This window comes from Aplysia californica, unplaced genomic scaffold (genome assembly GCF_000002075.1).
Source record: "Aplysia californica isolate F4 #8 unplaced genomic scaffold, AplCal3.0 scaffold00276, whole genome shotgun sequence".
In the NCBI taxonomy this organism is placed as follows: domain Eukaryota; kingdom Metazoa; phylum Mollusca; class Gastropoda; order Aplysiida; family Aplysiidae; genus Aplysia; species Aplysia californica.
Genome location: NW_004797546.1, coordinates 592,710 through 610,886, shown reverse-complemented (window position 1 = coordinate 610,886; position 18,177 = coordinate 592,710). Strand labels below are relative to the sequence as shown.

Genomic DNA, 18,177 nt, shown 5'->3' with positions numbered 1-18,177 from the left:
CACCACCCCCCGCGCACACCCATAGCAGCGTCCAGCAGCTGTGATCAGTTTCCATACTTTCAGATCATTATCTGGACGCTGGTGCACTATCCCTTAAAATTGCAGGATGTCTGTCAGAGACGAGTAGAATGTCTGCAAATTTTTATCTGAGGAACAGTTTGATATTATAACATGCTCATTCTAAAGAGCTTATTTTTTATGCCAGCCTCCCATATCCTTTCTGCTCCTTTTAAAGGAAAGAAAAAAATTCAATTTAGCAAACGAAGTAACATTTCCGTCTGACACAAACTGTAACTTAAAAGTATTGTGAACTATGAATAATGAATTAAGCGAATTGAAAATTCCACTACCAGAAACACAGAAGTACGCCGAAATAAAATTAAGAAGTAATGAAACTCTTTAAATTCTGGAAATTAAAAAAGGTTTTGGCTTGGAGTTGCTCAGCGACAAGGGAGGATAATGCTTGAAAGTTGAAAGAAAATTTACGGAACGCTATGTTTGCAAATTATACATTACATCTCTTCATATGATCGGATTTGAGCGTGTTGAGTGTTGATCGTGTATAACTTTCTAAAACTGCTGGGATGTTCTTGAAAAAAAAGCAATGCTTTTATTAGAATAGTAAAATAAGACGGCCCTAAATAACTAATGAATCGCTGGTTGAAATTTTTTGAAAATGAAACATTGCCGAGAAAATGAAAGCCACTGTTATCGTTGAGGAAAGGCCCTGAAAGCAAAAACAACGCGATTTTTGCTCGAAATCTAGATATCTAGATCCAAATCAAAGTACATAGTCTACTTAAGACAGTTTTTTGCCTCGACATGGCAGCCATGGAGTTGTGTGAGGTTTACAAGGTAGGAGTGAGCGAGAAGGTGAAGGAGGCGGAGGCCGAGTTGGCTCATGAGCTGACAGAACTGAGGACCGAGCTGGAAGAGGTTGATCTGCCCCCAAAGACAACCAGGTAAATGTTTACTTGTCATTGCGTAAATCCGCTTGTCAATATCAGTCTTGTAGATAAGTTTAAGTGTTAAAGGTAAGATCATGCTTGGTTTTATTCAGGAAGAGGATGATATAGATCTACATGCTGTTTAAGGAGAGCATAACAGGAAACAATACTTAACACTTTGCCATCACAAGGCAAAGGCATTTTGGGGAAAATTAAAAGAAACTGGGTGGTAAACATCGCCGATCGGCTAGATGAGGCGGCAAAGTGTTAACGGTGCACACCAACCCTCTATAATCTATTATTGTCATACTTCCAGATTCTTATTCAGTCGAACCTGCCTTAATGGAAACCTGTATAAAACGAAAACCTGTCTTAACGGAATCTCTCTGCTCCCCGCTTGATATATTCCTCTTTAATTACCTGTGTAAAACGGAAACCTGTCCAATGTGGAAACGGAAAGAAAAATCCGCTCCCTTCCGAGGGTTTCACCTTTCTAAGATGGAAAATGCTTTCCCCGTTCAGTCCTGATTTGAAACAAAAATTAGTTTGGTTCTGCCGGCTCTAAACTTAACGCCATTGCCATACCGGTGGGCCGGGAAGGGGAGTAGGGGTGCAATTAGGGGGTAGATGTTACCCCATCATGTGAGCCCTGAGCGATGCAGATGGTCGGGGTGGTGTGGGTGTGAAATCTCATGACTGCCTGTGAGAGTGCTCGAGTAGCGAGCCACTACGGAAACTTTCCTGGGTAGCCAGAAGTCAGAGGTGTGAAATTAGATTGACCAATGTCTGCCACCCTGGTACGGCCAGACAAGAAAAGAGTTCCTCGAATTGTTGTTACATGGTGGCAGTGAGGGGTGGCATTTGTTGACTGTGCGTATTACACTGATGGGTGGGACTAAGGGTGGAAGCAAAGGAGATGTTCAAACGTTTCTGTTTTTAATAGGTCAAACAGTGGTCCTATATGAAAGGCAAGCACTGGTGGTAATTGGATAAGTAAGACTGACGCATGTCATTATCAGACAGGATAGCAATTGAGAGGTGTGAAGTTTTGACCACTGCTTGCCAATTGGACACGAGATCCTTGATCCCACCAGCTGAGCCTCAAACCCCGGACCCCTCCCTCCATCTCCCCCTAAATTCCCCTGTCTATGACAGAAAATGTCTGAGATGGAATTTTTTTCTGGCTCCCTTGCGATTCCGTCTTACACAGGTTCGACTGTATATATAATTTCCAACTCCAGTAGATCTAGATGAGGTTTAAGATAATAAGTAAGGCAGAAGAGAATAAACAGTTACCAAGCTAATTATTTGTAAGAACTGTATTTCTTGTCTAGGCATAGGTTGTGGAGGTAATTAGGTTACCAAAGTTTTAATTACTTTTAATATGTAACAATACAGCAAGTGAACTGAAGGCACGAACTGTCTTATATTCTGTTTTTCTTTTAATTTCTTCTAGATTAAGAGTTGCAGAAATTGAGGTTTGGCTTGTGTTTCTGTTTAATTAAAAAAGAGCAGTGTAAATGAGAGATTTGCCTTTGTTTCAGCTCTGTGCCAATACCTGAAAATAAAGAACACTTCAAACAGGAAAGAAAATTTGTCATCCAAAGGGCTTTAGAGGTAAGTTATTGTATTATGTATATGTGCGAGTAAAGCAATTCCAACAAAAAAACCCCAAAACCCAACAAAACAAAACAAAAAAATAACAATAAACAGATGAACCCCCCCCCCCCGCCCCCCCCCAACCCTTCGTGAAACCAAGGCACAAAAAATGTAAAACGCAAATAAATTCCTACAATCTCATATTTTTACGGAACAAAATCTAGCTCTTAAAACATCAAATACTTTCTTTTGCCTGGATCTTGTTTTTATAGACTTCACTTTGGGAAGTTACAGGGGTTGAAAAATAGACTCGAATAAAAGCCTCAAAATCATTAATGTTGCATTCTGAATGTACATGTGGAATTGAAGTTTGCGGTCTAAAAAAATTGAGGTCTTTGTTCACATTCTTTTCTTAGTAATAATAAATAATGATAAATAGCATTTATGCTAGCATTTCCATTTTCTAAGAATTCTCAATGCGCATCACGCAAATGAAAATATCACACCTTAAACATTAATGGCATGTGTGTACGTAAAACATATTATTATGCATAGATAATACATATTATGTATATAGGTCTATGTACAAAAATGTTTATGAGAAAAATATTTGCACAGTCTTCCACATATAAAATAATACAGTGGAATTCACTTATAATGAGTCCTGAAACAACGAGAAGTCTGTAATAAAGACACTATTCTAAAATCCCGCTTTTTTTTCTTCTTTATCTTTGTAAATAAAACACTGCTGTAGCACAATCAGACAAACACGCGAGTCGGTTATAGCGGAACATTGCTGCTGCTGTGCACAGCGCATAGGCCAATTATACGTGATATAAAACCTCGCAAGTTGAGAAACTTGTTGGTGAACTAGCGAAACAAAGAATGGGAGAGCCCATGAGTGTCAACAATGAAGACCAGAGCGAATGAGTTGGGAGGGTGTGGCATGCGCAGACAAGCAGAACGCTTCGCATGATAAGCCTGCCTAGCCTAGATTATCTAGGCCTAGGCCTACCATACCTCTCACTTCTCCGATGCGGGGATGGGTCATAGTGCTGTGATGGATGGAGTGAATGTGTGGCATGTGCAAGTAGACGGAACCCACCACAGGGTGTGGTGGGGTAGGGGACAACACAGCGGGCGAGTTAGCCTGGAGCCCTTTCTTTCTGATCGCCAACGCTGAGCTGTCAACATCGCTAGAGGTAGAGAAAGAAATCAGATTTGGTTTTTGATCAAGTATGACCTGGAGGTTATGTTGAAGCAAAATCATCATCAGGGGAGATAACAAAAAGAAATAAACAGAATAGACTCATAGATTAGGCCTACTATATTATTTCCCTTGAATTTATTACTGGATCCCTTATAACGAGAATCCTGCTATAACCGACATTTCACACCAGTCCCCTAACTCTCATTATAACAGGATTCCACTATATTACATAGCTTCTCAATAAAAGTATCAAACACTATCTGCTGCATAGTGGGTAACTATTCTTTCCCGTTTTTTAAAATGTTTTTTTTTCTACTGCAGCGGAATCCTGTTATAACGAGAAGGAGGGGACCGGAGCAAAATTTCCATCATAGCAGGATTCTCGCTATAAGGGATCCAGTAATGAATTCAAGGATGTTCTGTTTATTTCCTTTTGTTATCTCTCAAATGATGATTTTGTTTCAACATGACCTCTAGGTCTTACTTGATCAAAAATTGAATCAGGTTTCTTTTTCTAGCTCTAGATCTAGCGATGTGGACTGACAGCTTGGCATTGGCGATCAGAAAGAAAGGACTCTGGGCTAACTCGCCCGCTGTGTTTTCCCCCACCCCACCCCACCCCACCCTGTGGGGCTTTCTGTCTGCTTGCGCACATCACACATTCCCTCCATCCATCACACTGCTGTGACCTCTCCCTCCCCGCATCGGAGAAGTGAGAGGCATGGTAGGCCTTGATAACTAAACTAGGCTTACGCTGGCCTATCACGCGATGCGTTCTGCTTTTCTGCGCATGCCTCCCTACTCTGTCGCTCCGGCCTTCATTGTTAACACACATGGGCTCTCCTATTCTTTGTTTCTCAAGATCACCAACAAGTATCTCAACTGGCGAGGTTTTGCCATGGCCTATGCACTGAGCACAGCAGCAGCAATATTCCGCTATAACCGACTCGCACGTTTGTTTGATAGCGCTATAGCAGTATTTTATTTACAAAGGTAAAGAGAGAAAAAACAGGGTTTTAGAATAGTGTCTTTATAACAGACTTCTCGTTTTTTCCGGACTCGTTATAAGTGGACTCCACTGTATCTCTCAAATTGGGACTAATTGGTAGCAAAAGGGAGAATAAAAAAAAATAAAAATATCTATGTAAATTGTTGTTGTTTATTGGACTTTTTCAGGTAAGCGAAGCTCATCCTGTCCGCTTACAAGCAGATGAGATGAAACAGGAGATGGAAGCCGCTGAAGAGAGTGAATACACCACTGGCAGCCTGCCTTTGCTACTGCATCAGGTTAGAATGCTATCAGAAGCTGGTTTAAAGAAATCTATTTCAAGTGAATGTTTTTCTATGATTATCCCTTACTTATATAAGCGATTATTTATCATTAGTTGAAAATGTTTTGGCCATTATGTATGCTCTTCTCTTTCTAAACCTTTTTCTATCTTTATTTGTGTTGGCTGCTTTTTTTTTGTCTTTTCTTTTTTATGAACGTCAAATGTAGTGGAAACAAAATTTCACTTCTGTTTCTACTACATCATTTTTTATTTTTGTAAATGTTATACACTCCCATCAACACAATTCAACTCAGTAAGCAGACGGGCTATGTTTATCTTTTTTTGCCTGCAAGATACAACAAAATTCATTGGTATTTTGCTTGTTTTTAACCAACCATTTTCAAGCTCCCTTTATAATAATAATAATTGCATTTATATAGCGCATATCCATGCTCAAGAGCATGCTCTATGCGCTTTAAAACTATTATTACCCCAGCAGACCCTCTGAGAACACTCAGAAACATTCTCGGCTTCCGCGGAAGCATACAGTGCAAGCTGCGGATTTCACGTGCTCAAACACTATCAAACTGACAAGATCGTTCACTGTCTATAGCCGGGTACCCATTTCCTCCTGGGTGAAGTGGGGAAAATTTGTGCAAAGTGCCTTCCCAAGGACACAACGTCGGGCCCCTGACGAGATTCGAACCCACGACCTTACGGTTGTGAGTCCGAGAGCCTAACCACTAACCTTTAAATAGCTGGTAGCCATGTTATAAATTTAACTTCTTTAACATGCTGTTTTTTAACAGTTTTTACATAATTTTGTACAATTTCATGTACAGTATTTGAAATACAATTATGAATAGAGTTAAAGTTTGTACTTTTGACTCCCCCCACTTGCATTTTCAACAACTTTTTTTTTTGTAGGCCTATAACATTCCAACTAATGATTGTAATATTTTGACTTGGGACAACAGCACTTCACAGAGAGAATTCAACACCTGATTCATCTGAAGCATCAGCACATGTTGAGATGGAAGCGATTTTGTGAGCATTCCTCTACTATTGAAAACCTCTACCCTCTTTACAGTCAGAGACTCACGTAAGTGGCCATTCATTATGATGACTGTTCTCTACTTGAAACTAAGTTTTACATCTTTACCACCACATGAAAGGGCTGACATTGTTTAAGAGAGTGTCTAATTGAAGTGGTTATGGTTTCAGGCTTATAATAGCATAATAGCAAGATGATGGACTAGAGCTTCAGTTTTGCTGGGAGGCATTGCACCGTTATTAAAATGACTTTACCTTATTGTCTTTGGTTGATCATAATATAAGTGCCTATTAGGAAATCAACAGGAACAAAATCTATCTTAATGACTGAAGTATGTGATTGAATGGTAGCAATGAGAAACTGATATAATACATGAAATGAATAGTCAGCCCTGTGAGTAATCATGAAGTTCCCTGTGGTGTGCATCATTTTTACTAGATTTTAAGTATGCATTTTTTCCAACTAAATGGATTACAATTTTTCATGATTTTAGGAACCTGCTGAATGAATACAAAGACTGTGTACAAAGAGCTCAGCGTCTTTCATCTGTCCGTGAGTCCCTCATGCTGGAACGTTCAGAGGCAAGCGTGTCAGCGCTGAACATGGAGGATCTGCTTATCTATCTCCGTTGGCTTGTGTGCCACCTGCACTCCATGAAGAGGTTCAATCAGTACTTGAAGGTTTGTTCATTTTGGCTTTGTTGATGGATAATTGATTTTCATTTTCTGTTTTTCCTTATTTCTGATCTGAGAATTATGGGGTCGAGTGGCTAGTGCTCTTGAATGAGAACTAAAATGTTCGGAGGTCCTATGTGTATCTTGGGCATGTTGAAACGTTTTGCCTATTGAAAGTAAAAAAAGGATTAAGTAGGCTGTCTGGGTAAAATTCTAAATATCTTAGACTCCTGTGATTAAGTTTTTAATTATTCTTCTGTATGAAACTGCTGTTGTTACTAAAGCAACCCCCCATCCCCTTACAAATTTTGAAGAAATTTCGAGAAAATCCTTGAATATAAATTTGCGGCCAGTTATGATTCTTTTTTAACACGTTCCCTTGATTGTTTGTGATTGCACAGGTTCTTCAGTGGCTTCCCATCAGCCACAAGACTGACATCGCCCCACCTGGTGCTGATAATGCAGACAAGGTCAGTGCAGATGATGATTTTGCTGCAGATTTGTCCTTTGTTATTTTTGTTTGATAATGCTTGGAGGTTTATGTTGAAAAATGTCTTCTTTCAATTGAAGCTATTTTAATAAGCCTGTTGTTGCCGTTGATTGAACAGAAAAAAGTTTAGCTGTTTATGCAAAAAGTATGTATTTGCCTTTCTTTACTTTAACTCTTTAGCTTCGAGGGGGGTAAACCCACTGTGCCAATGCCCTTTTTTGGTACTAAATAAAAAAATGACGAAAACATCAATAAATTAATTGGTCATTAATTCAAAACAAGTGAACATATTTTGATAGATCTTCATCATATGAATGATATCCCAATCAAAGAGACCTGATTTCGACAATTGTCGAAATATAATTTGATGTCGAAGTCGTCACACAGAAATGTGCCTGAGCTGCTGTCAGTGGCTCACCGGCACCTTGGATACGACCGCGAGCCGATGGGAGCGGCTTGCCGGAGATTAGGAGTTGAAAGACTTTACAGAGTATTTGAGGCATCACATTGTGATCTAGAAAACCCCACCCCTTCACCCTTTACCCCATTCTCTACCCTGATTAAAACAGCAGATTTGTCTTTGATTTATGAGTTCAAAAGCAAAGGTATTATGCAAATTATGCATGTGCAAAACTGTCCAAGCAAACTAAATATTTTTGTCCCTGATAATTTTTTAACTTGTTTTATGTTACAAGTTCAAATTTAATAATCCTGAGCTGTTACATTATCATCATCATCATTGCCTGTCTCTCTCTGGATCAGGGTATAGACCGTGAGCAAACACTTTCCTCCTTTCTCTATCCTGGGCAGGCCTCTTGATGTTATTCTATGTTTTTCCACTTTTCTGTACAAATTGCTTTTTATTCTTAGGAAGAGGCAACTCACGCCTCTAAGATTGCCTCTCGCTACCAGGATGACATGTTTCATCACGGCATCCCAGGCAGTTCGAGGCCAACATCTGCCCAATCCGGCCACAGCCTGGTCTCTCCCATCCCATCCCCTCCCCCCATCAATCCGGCCCTGCTCACCACTTCACCATTGCCTGCCTCGGCGATGCTCTACGCTGCTGCTGCTGCGGGTAACTTTGATTTTTTTGTGCTTATTTTTACTTTGCTTTTGACTAAGGATGATGGTAATGTGTGCTTGTGTTTGTGTGTGTGCGCGTGTGTGTGTGTGAGAGTTTGTGTGTGTGTGTGCGCGCGTGTGTGTGTGTGTGTGTTTGTGTGTGTGTGTGTGTCTGTGTGTGTATAAAACTACCATTGCCTTGAAATTTAAAAAAAACACTTGTCAGGTGTGGATGTTATTCATTTAGTACCCCGAAGCGCTCAGTTAACAAAGTTTGCGTTGTCTCATCTCATCTTGTATCAGAGCTGATATTATTCTATCTGCTGATGAGCTGTTTGAAGGTCTTGTCTGTACTGAGCTAAAGTATAAGACGTTATATATACATTATATTATACTATGAAGTGTTTATTCTTTAATCACACATTTTCATTTTCTTTTAGGAGGAGGTCTGGCATCTGATGAGCATATGTTGATCATGCCCATTCACACTATGGACTTTGACTCCTTCCGGCCCCAGTTGGCTTTTCTAGTCAATGTTTATGCTATCAGCTTTGTAAGTATTTGGGGTTTTGTGGCGAAATGTAGATCTAAGTTTTAAGGAAAGGAGAAAGGGAGATTGTGTTTTGTATCTAGATTCGCTTTCACTTTGAAGGATCAGTTACTATGAACTATAATCTTTGCTGAAATTCACAGCTATAATGTTGATGGATGATAGTTTTTACAAGTGGAAATAAAATATTTTTGGGGGTTAGGGGCTAGTAATAGATATTATTACCTTTTGAGAAGAATTTAATCTCTATTGCTATAGGATTGTCTTTGTTAGAGGCAGGAAATATTCCAATTGATGTATTTTGATGATCTAGCTGAAGCTTGTGCATGACCAGCACCTCTCTTAACTGTGAAGACAAAGAGAAGTCTTTATTAAAAAACTGATTTAACTCCGAATGTTTTTGCCTGAATGTTGAGTTGCACTTGAGGCAGAAGTCACCAGATTTCTTCTCTGCAGACGAAGTAATGAAAATAAGGCAAAAGATTGTGATCTGCTTGTAAAAGAGAAGAAGTGCTGTTGGGGCTCTTGAAACATACCACTCATGAGCAACCTTTAAATATCTAATGCTTCCCAGTTTCCATGATGTAAAGTTTAGACTCTTAGCTGTTGCATGTGCAAGATGTGAGATTGGTTCCCAATCTGAGTTGTTTTTAATGTATCTGTCTCTTTCTGTTAGGATTCTGTGCCCCATCCATCCTGGGTTAGTCCTGTCCCTTGAATGGTGTGAGTCATGCCGATTGTGTTCTAAATATTTACCATAATTTGCGATCATATATAAGCTTTTCTGATATCCATATTCCAAAGACTTTATAAGCTTTTTGTTTGCAATTACGCAGGATCTGAGCAGTGTGCATAACAGTGCTGATGAGATGGAGATGTTTGGGGCTGTCAATCGCAGGTTCAAGCACATCTTTGTGAAACAAGAGCATCTGAATTCATTCAAGACTTATGACAGAATTGAGGTTTGTTTCAAAACGTGAATTATAGTAAAAGACAGAGGATGAGGAGGAAAATGAGAGGAGGAGGAGGAGGAGGAGCTAGGGTAGTAATGGTGCTGAAAGTTTGAAATATTAGTGTATAGTAGCAAATTTTGTTGACTGAAACCAATGCAGAGTTGTCAAACAAGATAAAAAGTTTATAGAATCATATCCTTCGTCATTTCTTTGTTCTTTCACTCCAAGACATTTATTCTTCTTCTAATGGATTTGATGCAGTATTACTTTGAGGGCTAAACAAATTATATCACTAGAACATCCCAACAGGTTTTTTTAATGTCATAAAGTTTAGGGAAATGTTACAAAACCATGTCTATGGTGTAATATAATGTTTAGACTCTTCACTTTGTTTATGGAAGATGTGAGTTTGATTCCCAAATGGAGAAGTTTATTGCATTGAGTAACCCTATCTGTCTTTTGGAACACTGTATCTCACTTAGTCTTGATTGAACCTGAAAGGCAGGGTGGAGGTAGCCCATCTCCTACATGATTTATAACATACTGAAGGGCGTGGGAAACATTTACAGTCAGTCAATGTTACAAATGTTTGTTGATCACACGATAAAAGATGCTATAAATAACCTGATCCTCACAGCCAACACAGGACACATCTAGTCCAGAGTCTCCAAACCATGCTCTGAGGAAGGAGGCCAACTGGTGTAGCTTCATCTCCCTCCACGCCGAGAGAGATCCGCAACAGGAGAAAATGTGGACACAGCTGCATCAGCGCAAACACGTGGACGAGCTACTGCGTGTCCAGGCACACTTCGTCAAAGTGACCAACGCTGAGGTGAGTCATGTACTCAACCATTTTCCATTGAAGTAAATTTACATAGGGGTAGGGACAGGGGAGATGCTCCCAGCACAAGTAAATTTTGGAATTCTCAAGCTAAAAACGAGTGTGTCAATAAAAGGTTCATAATACTTTAATTTTTAAAATCATTTTCTAATTCTGTTTGTATGGAATTTTAATAGATGAGTACTCAACATTAGCACCTGGTTGACGTAAGAGATTGAATGTGCTGAAAAATGAAAACGAAGCTATTGTTATACATTATCACTACTATCATTAAGAGTATTACTTCAAACTGAGTATCCCTGTATGCAGTAAGAAATTTGTTAAGTAGTTATCCTTCTTGGCTCACATTTTTTTCATCATCATGCTAGTTGAAGCAGTGAAAATAAGGCCTGATTTTGTCGGTGGGAAATTGTTTTGCCCGTTTCATGATAGCTTTTATAAACATGTATTCTCAGAAAGTTCAAGACACCCTGAAAGAGCATGCAACTCAAGTGAGAAACCCACCCATTGTGGCACCAGCTTCTGTGACCTCTCACCCCACACCAAACAACACGAGCACGGCATGGAAGAAAATCTATTCAAACCCAGACCTGTATACTGAGTAAGTCTATCCGGCAAAAAGACAAGAACAGTTGTGAGGGGCTGCAAGTCAAGCAGTGTTTGACCTGAGTTTCTTTTTACGCAGTTGTAACTCTTTTTGAGTTGTATTGTGTGAAAGTAAGTGTTTGGTAGCGGCTTTAGTGTGGTTTGCTCCTTCTTTCCTATCAAACATCCATTGTCCTTGTTTCTCCTCCTTCTTTTCTTTGCATGTGACTGTCGAGTAATACCTTTAATATTTGGCTCTTATATGACCCATTTGTATTCTAAGTGTCGTGAAACTCTTGCTAAAACTTCAATGAACTAAGAGTGGCAGTTCATAGACAGAAAAGAAAGAAGAAGAAAAATAAGATGCAGGAAAAAAGTCAGGATGAAAAGGGAAAAATTTGAACAGAGAAAGAGTAAAGTGGAATGCAAAGATTAGAAAAGAGGAAAGATGAGGTAGTGAGGAAAGCAATAACATAATAAATGGACTAACCTGAGAGTGTAATAGTTTTCGAACTTTGCAAATATGGTGTAATCAAGAGAGGCAATACAAAATGTTATATGAGCGAGTTGGTGTTAAAATGAAATTTATTTGTCTGACTGGTGTATATCTACAGATCTGACAAAGATGATGCAGTTTCACTACCTGATATTGATGAGAGGGATGTGGAGAACGTCAACTTTGGAGGGAACAGCAGTCGAACAGGAAGTGCGCGTAAACGTCGTGACAGCTACGATTATGTTGGCACAGTTCAGATGTTAGGTGAGATGACATGTGGAACACACAGAGGTTTATTGTGAGCTGTACTTAACAGGGAGATCAGATGGGTGAGGGAAGGGAAAATGGATGAGGAGGAGGAGGAGGAGGACATATTCTCAACAGGGAGAGAGGATGGGAATGGGAGGAGGAAGATGAGGAGAGGAGGATGATGAGTAGAGGAGGAGATCTGCTGTAAGCTGACAAAATGCCTTTTTTCATTTTAGTGCCAAAAAGTTTTATTTGCTAAATCGAAAGCTTGAACAGTTACCCTACTTGTGTGAAAAAAATCAGAGTGAAACTGTTATTAGATTTTGAATAAATTAGAATTGAAATTTTGAAACCACTCTATTTTTAAATGGTTACGCTGAAAAAAAAATCATTTTTTCGAAACTGCTGTGAAGAAAAAAAGACGTTTTGTCAGCTTGCGGCACTGATGTGACCCCTTAAAAATCATGTACTGAAAGAGTTGACTTCTTCTGTGTTCTTTATACCTTTCTGTAAACTTCTCCCTTCATTTTTTCTGTTGTGACTGTGTCCAGGTCTTGATGACGGAGAGCAGGATAAGTCTGACCCTGTGACAGCCCAAGGCGCATATCTGTCTTACCTACATCTGAGACACCTGCGCATCCGAGATCTGCAGAGAAGTGTAAGTTTTCTGTCGTATGTTTGTGTGTGTTCAGAAGGATGTTTTTTAATATCTGAATTTTCATTTGCTATATATTTTTTCATGGGGGATGGAAGGCGAGTGGTTGGAGGGGGGACGGGGAGAGAGTGCTCAAGGGGATGGAGGTGAGGGAGGGCAAGTTGAGAAGGAACTTGTTTCTAAAGGAAAGACCAAACTTTATAAGTAATGTAGAAAGAAGGAGGCAGACAGTCAAATTCACTTGGTATTCTGTTGTTTCCAATTCAAATTTAAATTATTTACAACAGGAATAAAGTGTACTTTATTTATATGTAAGAAGTGTTTATTGTAAAACAAAGAAAATGGCTTTGTCCACTAAACTCCTATTCCCTAAGTTTGCAGGATTTGGCAATCGCAGGATTTGGCAATCTAATGTCTCATGAGTGGACTGCTAGATTTGCATCCCCTCACACCGAGTCTTCCGTTTAATTAACGAAAGAGTTGTAGCAGTGTATGCTCAACTCAGGTGCAGAGAGTTTGATAGCCTTTTTCTTGTAAGTAGTTCTAATGTGTCAATAAGAATATTCGTTGTTCTTTTCATTTTGAAGAAAATAACAGGATAGCAATCTATTTCTCGAATTAATATTGAATATTGTATGCTTCACAGTGCCTTTCTGTCTTGAACTACTTCCGCTCCATCGAGAGAACTCTGACCATTAATGACATGGGTCTGGCTTCGGACGGGGAGGACATGAGACAAAGCAAGTGAGTCATCTGTTGTATTATTATATAATTGTTGTTGTTGTTGCTCTTCTTCTTCTGCTCCTCCTCCTCCTCCTTCTCCTCCTTCTCCTCCTTCTCCTCCTCCTTCTCCTCTTCCTCCACCTCACCCTCCTCCCCCTCCCCCTCCTGCGCCCCCTCCCCCTCTCTCCTCCTCCTCCCCCTCCTCCTCCTTATCATTATCATTATGGTTGTTGTTGTTGTTGTTATATATTATATATTATTCAAGATAATAGTATTTGATATAAAATGAACCTATAACCCTTGGAGACTGGTGATTGTTCAGTGATGTGAGAAGATATATTGATGAGTTGGATGGTTGTGGATCAATAAACTAAGGTTGTGGCATCGGTAGTCAAGTGGTTAGGCTATCGGACTCATAATCATGAGGTTGCGGGCTTGGGGGCTTGAGCCGCAGGCTCGACATTGTGTCCTTGGGAAAGGCACTTAACATGAATTTTCCTCACTTGACTCAGGTGGGAATGGGTACCCGGCCGTTGACAGCGAAAGACCTTGTCAGTATGTTAGTGTTTTAGTGCCAATATAAATGCCAGCTCTCACTGTATGCTTCTTAAGAAGTTGAGATTTTCGAAAATGCTTTCAGATCTGCTGGGGCAATAATGTAGACTGTAAAATGCATAGAGCTTGATGCCGAGTGAGAATTTGCACTATACAAATACTGTCTTTCATTATATTAAGAAGAGGATTTATAAATGGAGGTAGTATTGAACTGTGAAAATGGAATACCAGTTTGAGTCTAATCTGTTTATTATAGTGTTTGTGAACAATTGTTGAAATATGATGGCCTGGACTAACGATTGATATTTTGTTAGATGTTTTTGGTATGCATGTCATTTTTGCATTTAATGCAGATATGGTGCACACTGGTGATTGACATTTTGAGGGATTCTATCATAATGCAAGTCCCTCTGAGTTCTCGTGACCGTTTCTCCACTTATGTCTTCTTTTCCTAGCTCCCAGAACCACAGAAATGGCACAGACATGGACGGCAGTGTAGGAGGAGGAGGCAGCCTGGGCTCTCACGGCTACATACACAACACTCCGGCAGATTTTAAGTAAGAAAAAATGTCCATGGAAAGGGATTTTTGTCTTTTTTGTCCCTTTAATAGAGCTTTTTCCTTTTGTTTTCTTCCTCTAATCTTTTGACCGCTCAGTACAACATTTTATTAACCGTTTCCAGTCTTTTTTCATTACCCATGCTATTCATTTAGTAATTAGATTTTTAATGGGAATTGATATTACATGTGAAACTTAAAGTATGTTTGATAAATGAGATATTAAAAAAAAGGAGTTTTTGAGTTTTAAAAAAAATGTGCATGTCGTTGATAAACTTACTTCATTAACATGTTCCTTAAAGTGAGGAAGTTACATTTTGTAAGTTTTATTCTTTATAACTGAGAACAACTTTTTAAAAGATCACCAGTCAATTTTTTTGTAATTCTCTGTTTTTGCTACTCATTTTCCTCCCTCTGCATCTCTCTCTTTCTCTTTCTCTCCCTCTCATTCTCTTTCTTTCTCTCACTCCTCTCTCTCTCTTTCTCTCTCTGTCTCTCCTCTCTCTCTTTTTTTCACTTTCTCTCCCTCTGTCTGTCTTTTTTTCCGTCCTCTCTTTCTCTATTTCTCTATCTCTCTCTCTCTCTCTCTCTCTCTCTCACTCTCTCTCATTTTTTTTCTTCCTAACCACAGAATGAGTGAGTCAGATTTCGTCCAGTTCTCTGAGGTAGAGAACCACGATGATTTCTACAACCTGGAGGAGGGGCGGGTTCATGTGCTGGACCAGAGAGGTTACTACATCATATACGACAAGGCTCTGGATGATTTCAGGTGAGCCGTGGATAGACTCGTTCTGTGCTAATCTATGAAATGTCGTTAATACCCAATGCTCTTCCTGTGCTAATCCATGAAATATCGTTAATATCCAATGCTCTTCCTGTGCTAATTCATGGTCTGTCATCAATATGGTATTGTCTCCCTATCAAAAGAAAGAGACAAGGCATTGTTAAGATTGCAATCTTACAAATTTCTAAATGATAGGCTGGGAACAAGTACACTTAATTAAGTACTAGTCAACTGAAATTTGAATTGATATAGGTGTTATAACACTATTAGGTTATTTGAGAGGTGGTAGTCCCCAGTCAAGAATAGAATATTTATATTTTCTTATTTTAACTTAGATTTTGATCTGTGACTATATAGGGAAAAAAACAATATGAAAGGCATTCATAACAATGGCAGAGAAAGTTTTATCTTTCCAAGCAGAGCTATGATTAGGTTGGTGTAAGTTGACCATTTGTTAATTAATCTCTCAGAACTTTGGAGTCTGACCTGATGTTGGTAGCCAGTCACTACATTGAGAAGGACAGAGATCTGCGATCGGCTCGGAGGCTGCGGACGTCCAGCTCTGCCCGACAACATGTCCAGTCGGTGAGGCTGACTGTAAAGTCTTAATTATGTGTCATTATAATACCATTAAAAAAATGTAAGGGGGAAGACGGAAATGGTCATTCACACGACTGATTGTCTAGGTGGCCGTTAGAGCAGGTTTGACAATATTAACTGTCCAATATTAGATGCACTTTGTATGATGTTTAGAGCTCAGGGAAAAAAATTAAGTCAGAATGAGAGAAAAACTACTTAGTGAAAGATAAACTGGGAGAGAAACTTAACTTGCCACTGAACACATAAGCCAATAAAAAATCACACCCAGAGAGACTAAAGAGGATACAGCTACACTAAACATTCTTCTGCCTTAAACTCTTCATCATGTCTATCATATTTTAGAGTACCATATTTTGTTTTAATGGTACTCTAAAATATGATAGACATGATGTAGAGTTTAAGGCAGAAGAATGTTTAGTGTAGCTGTATCCTCTTTAGTCTCTCTGGGTGTGATTTTTTATTGGCTTATGTGTTCAGTGGCAAGTTAAGTTTCTCTCCCAGTTTATCTTTCACTAAGTAGTTTTTCTCTCATTCTGACTTAATTTTTTTCCCTGAGCTCTAAACATCATACAAAGTGCATCTAATATTGGACAGTTAATATTGTCAAACCTGCTCTAACGGCCACCTAGACAATCAGTCGTGTGAATGACCATTTCCGTCTTCCCCCTTACATTTTTTAAATGGTATTATAATGACACAATCTAAGACATCCACCTGTCTATGTCAACCAATTTTCTCCTCAACAATGGGTGGCTATCTTGGACAATTTTGACTTTAGTTTAATGATGGCATTTCTCCCCAGGCTGGTGACTTTGACATTCCTAGCTACGCCCACCAAGACGTGGACAGGTTTGGAGTCCTTATGGACATCTGGACAAACCAGACCGCTTTTCTGGAATGCAAAAGGGAGGTAAGTTCTTGGCCTGGTGCTCATGCTTAGTAATGTTTTTGTTCTTTTATTACATGTTATAATTACTTTCTGTGATGGGTTACATGTAATTAATGTAAAGAATAGCCATTTGAAACACATTATGCAATTTCACAAATTTCAAGGTATTACTTATTTATGAAAATGGTATACATATACGTGATATGTAAACATATTTTGGGAATTTTTCAAACCGTTTTTCTACCACACCTCTGTGAGCCCCTCCAGTGCAATTTTAGTTTTTGGGTTCAGATTAACATTTCATATGTAAGTCATACCCCTTTGGCCATCCATCTAGACCTCTTCGCTTTGACACAACGTGTGGTTGATGGGTGCTCTGGTGTGATTTGCTCCTTCTTTCCTATCAAACATCTATCATCATTATCTATCCTTCTTCTTTTTTGTGTTTGTCACTCTCTTGTAACATCTGTTTTCTTTGGCACTTATATGACCTTATTGTGTTGTAAGTGCCGTAAAACTCTTACTAAAAACAAACTTTGACACTGCTCAGCATTCTTTTTGAATCTATATTTACTGATCACCCAACCGCTAAGGCTCCCCAATATAAGCTTATTAACTTATTTATGTGTGAGGCATTGTGGTGAAATCAGGTGCTCATCACAATAATGAAATCAGAGAAATCAGCATTTTTCGGCCAGTTTCGACATTTTTTACGAATTTTTGTTTTTATCTCAACACCTTGTATGTTCATTCAAAAACACTTTTATGTTTTGATTTTGTGGAACACCGTTGATTAAAGGCACAGAAGTGTAAACTTGCTATTTTCTAGGAGCCTTAAGCTATGGAAGTCACCAAACTTTGGCGTCCATTTTCTTGCTAATTTTACTTCTGAAACCAGGCAACCCCACCTCCTTCAATCGCAAATATCTCTACTCCTTTTCAAGATAAATGAAAAATTTTTTTCATCGAAAGCAAGGCAAATGAATAACTTTAAAGATAAAAACAATAACTCCATGTGCCCAAAAACTGACGAGCGCCTGATTCTACTGCGCCGTGACACATATGTATTGTTTGTCCCAGCTGTTGGACTGTTACTTTGAGGCATACCAGCATGTAGTGGACAGAGAGGAGAGACGGTCTTTGGCCCAAGTGATCACCAACATCATGCATCAGGTACAGTTTTTGTATGTGATCTATGTCCACAGAATATGTTATATGTTGGTGATCCTTTGGATTGGCTTGATCTCAAAATAGCTGACTTGTGTCAAAATAGAGTTTGACCCAGTTTGACATGGAATAGCTCTGTTTGACATGAAATCTGAGGTAGATCAAGGAGAATGTATGGGGCACATGTGTAGATTTGTTTGTTTTTATGTATGTGTGTAGCCTATTTATGTGTGTGTGTGTGTGTGTGTGTGTGTGTGTGTGTG

The 18,177-nt window shown here is 39.1% G+C and overlaps 1 protein-coding gene across 1 annotated transcript in view; it reads left to right on the top strand.

Annotated features, from left to right (window-relative positions):
* Nucleotides 1-447: 447 nt before the first annotated feature.
* Nucleotides 448-18,177, top strand: part of LOC101845475 — a gene marked incomplete in the record, with an annotated part of 46,077 nt that continues 28,347 nt past the window's right edge. The window contains 19 exon segments of the mRNA XM_013084180.1: nucleotides 448-962; nucleotides 2,492-2,564; nucleotides 4,933-5,043; nucleotides 6,005-6,129; nucleotides 6,575-6,761; nucleotides 7,157-7,225; nucleotides 8,116-8,323; nucleotides 8,751-8,863; nucleotides 9,697-9,822; nucleotides 10,451-10,645; nucleotides 11,110-11,255; nucleotides 11,854-11,999; nucleotides 12,536-12,642; nucleotides 13,286-13,383; nucleotides 14,373-14,474; nucleotides 15,106-15,243; nucleotides 15,729-15,843; nucleotides 16,661-16,768; nucleotides 17,828-17,920. Coding sequence (XP_012939634.1) covers nucleotides 823-962; nucleotides 2,492-2,564; nucleotides 4,933-5,043; nucleotides 6,005-6,129; nucleotides 6,575-6,761; nucleotides 7,157-7,225; nucleotides 8,116-8,323; nucleotides 8,751-8,863; nucleotides 9,697-9,822; nucleotides 10,451-10,645; nucleotides 11,110-11,255; nucleotides 11,854-11,999; nucleotides 12,536-12,642; nucleotides 13,286-13,383; nucleotides 14,373-14,474; nucleotides 15,106-15,243; nucleotides 15,729-15,843; nucleotides 16,661-16,768; nucleotides 17,828-17,920 — 2,400 coding nt within the window.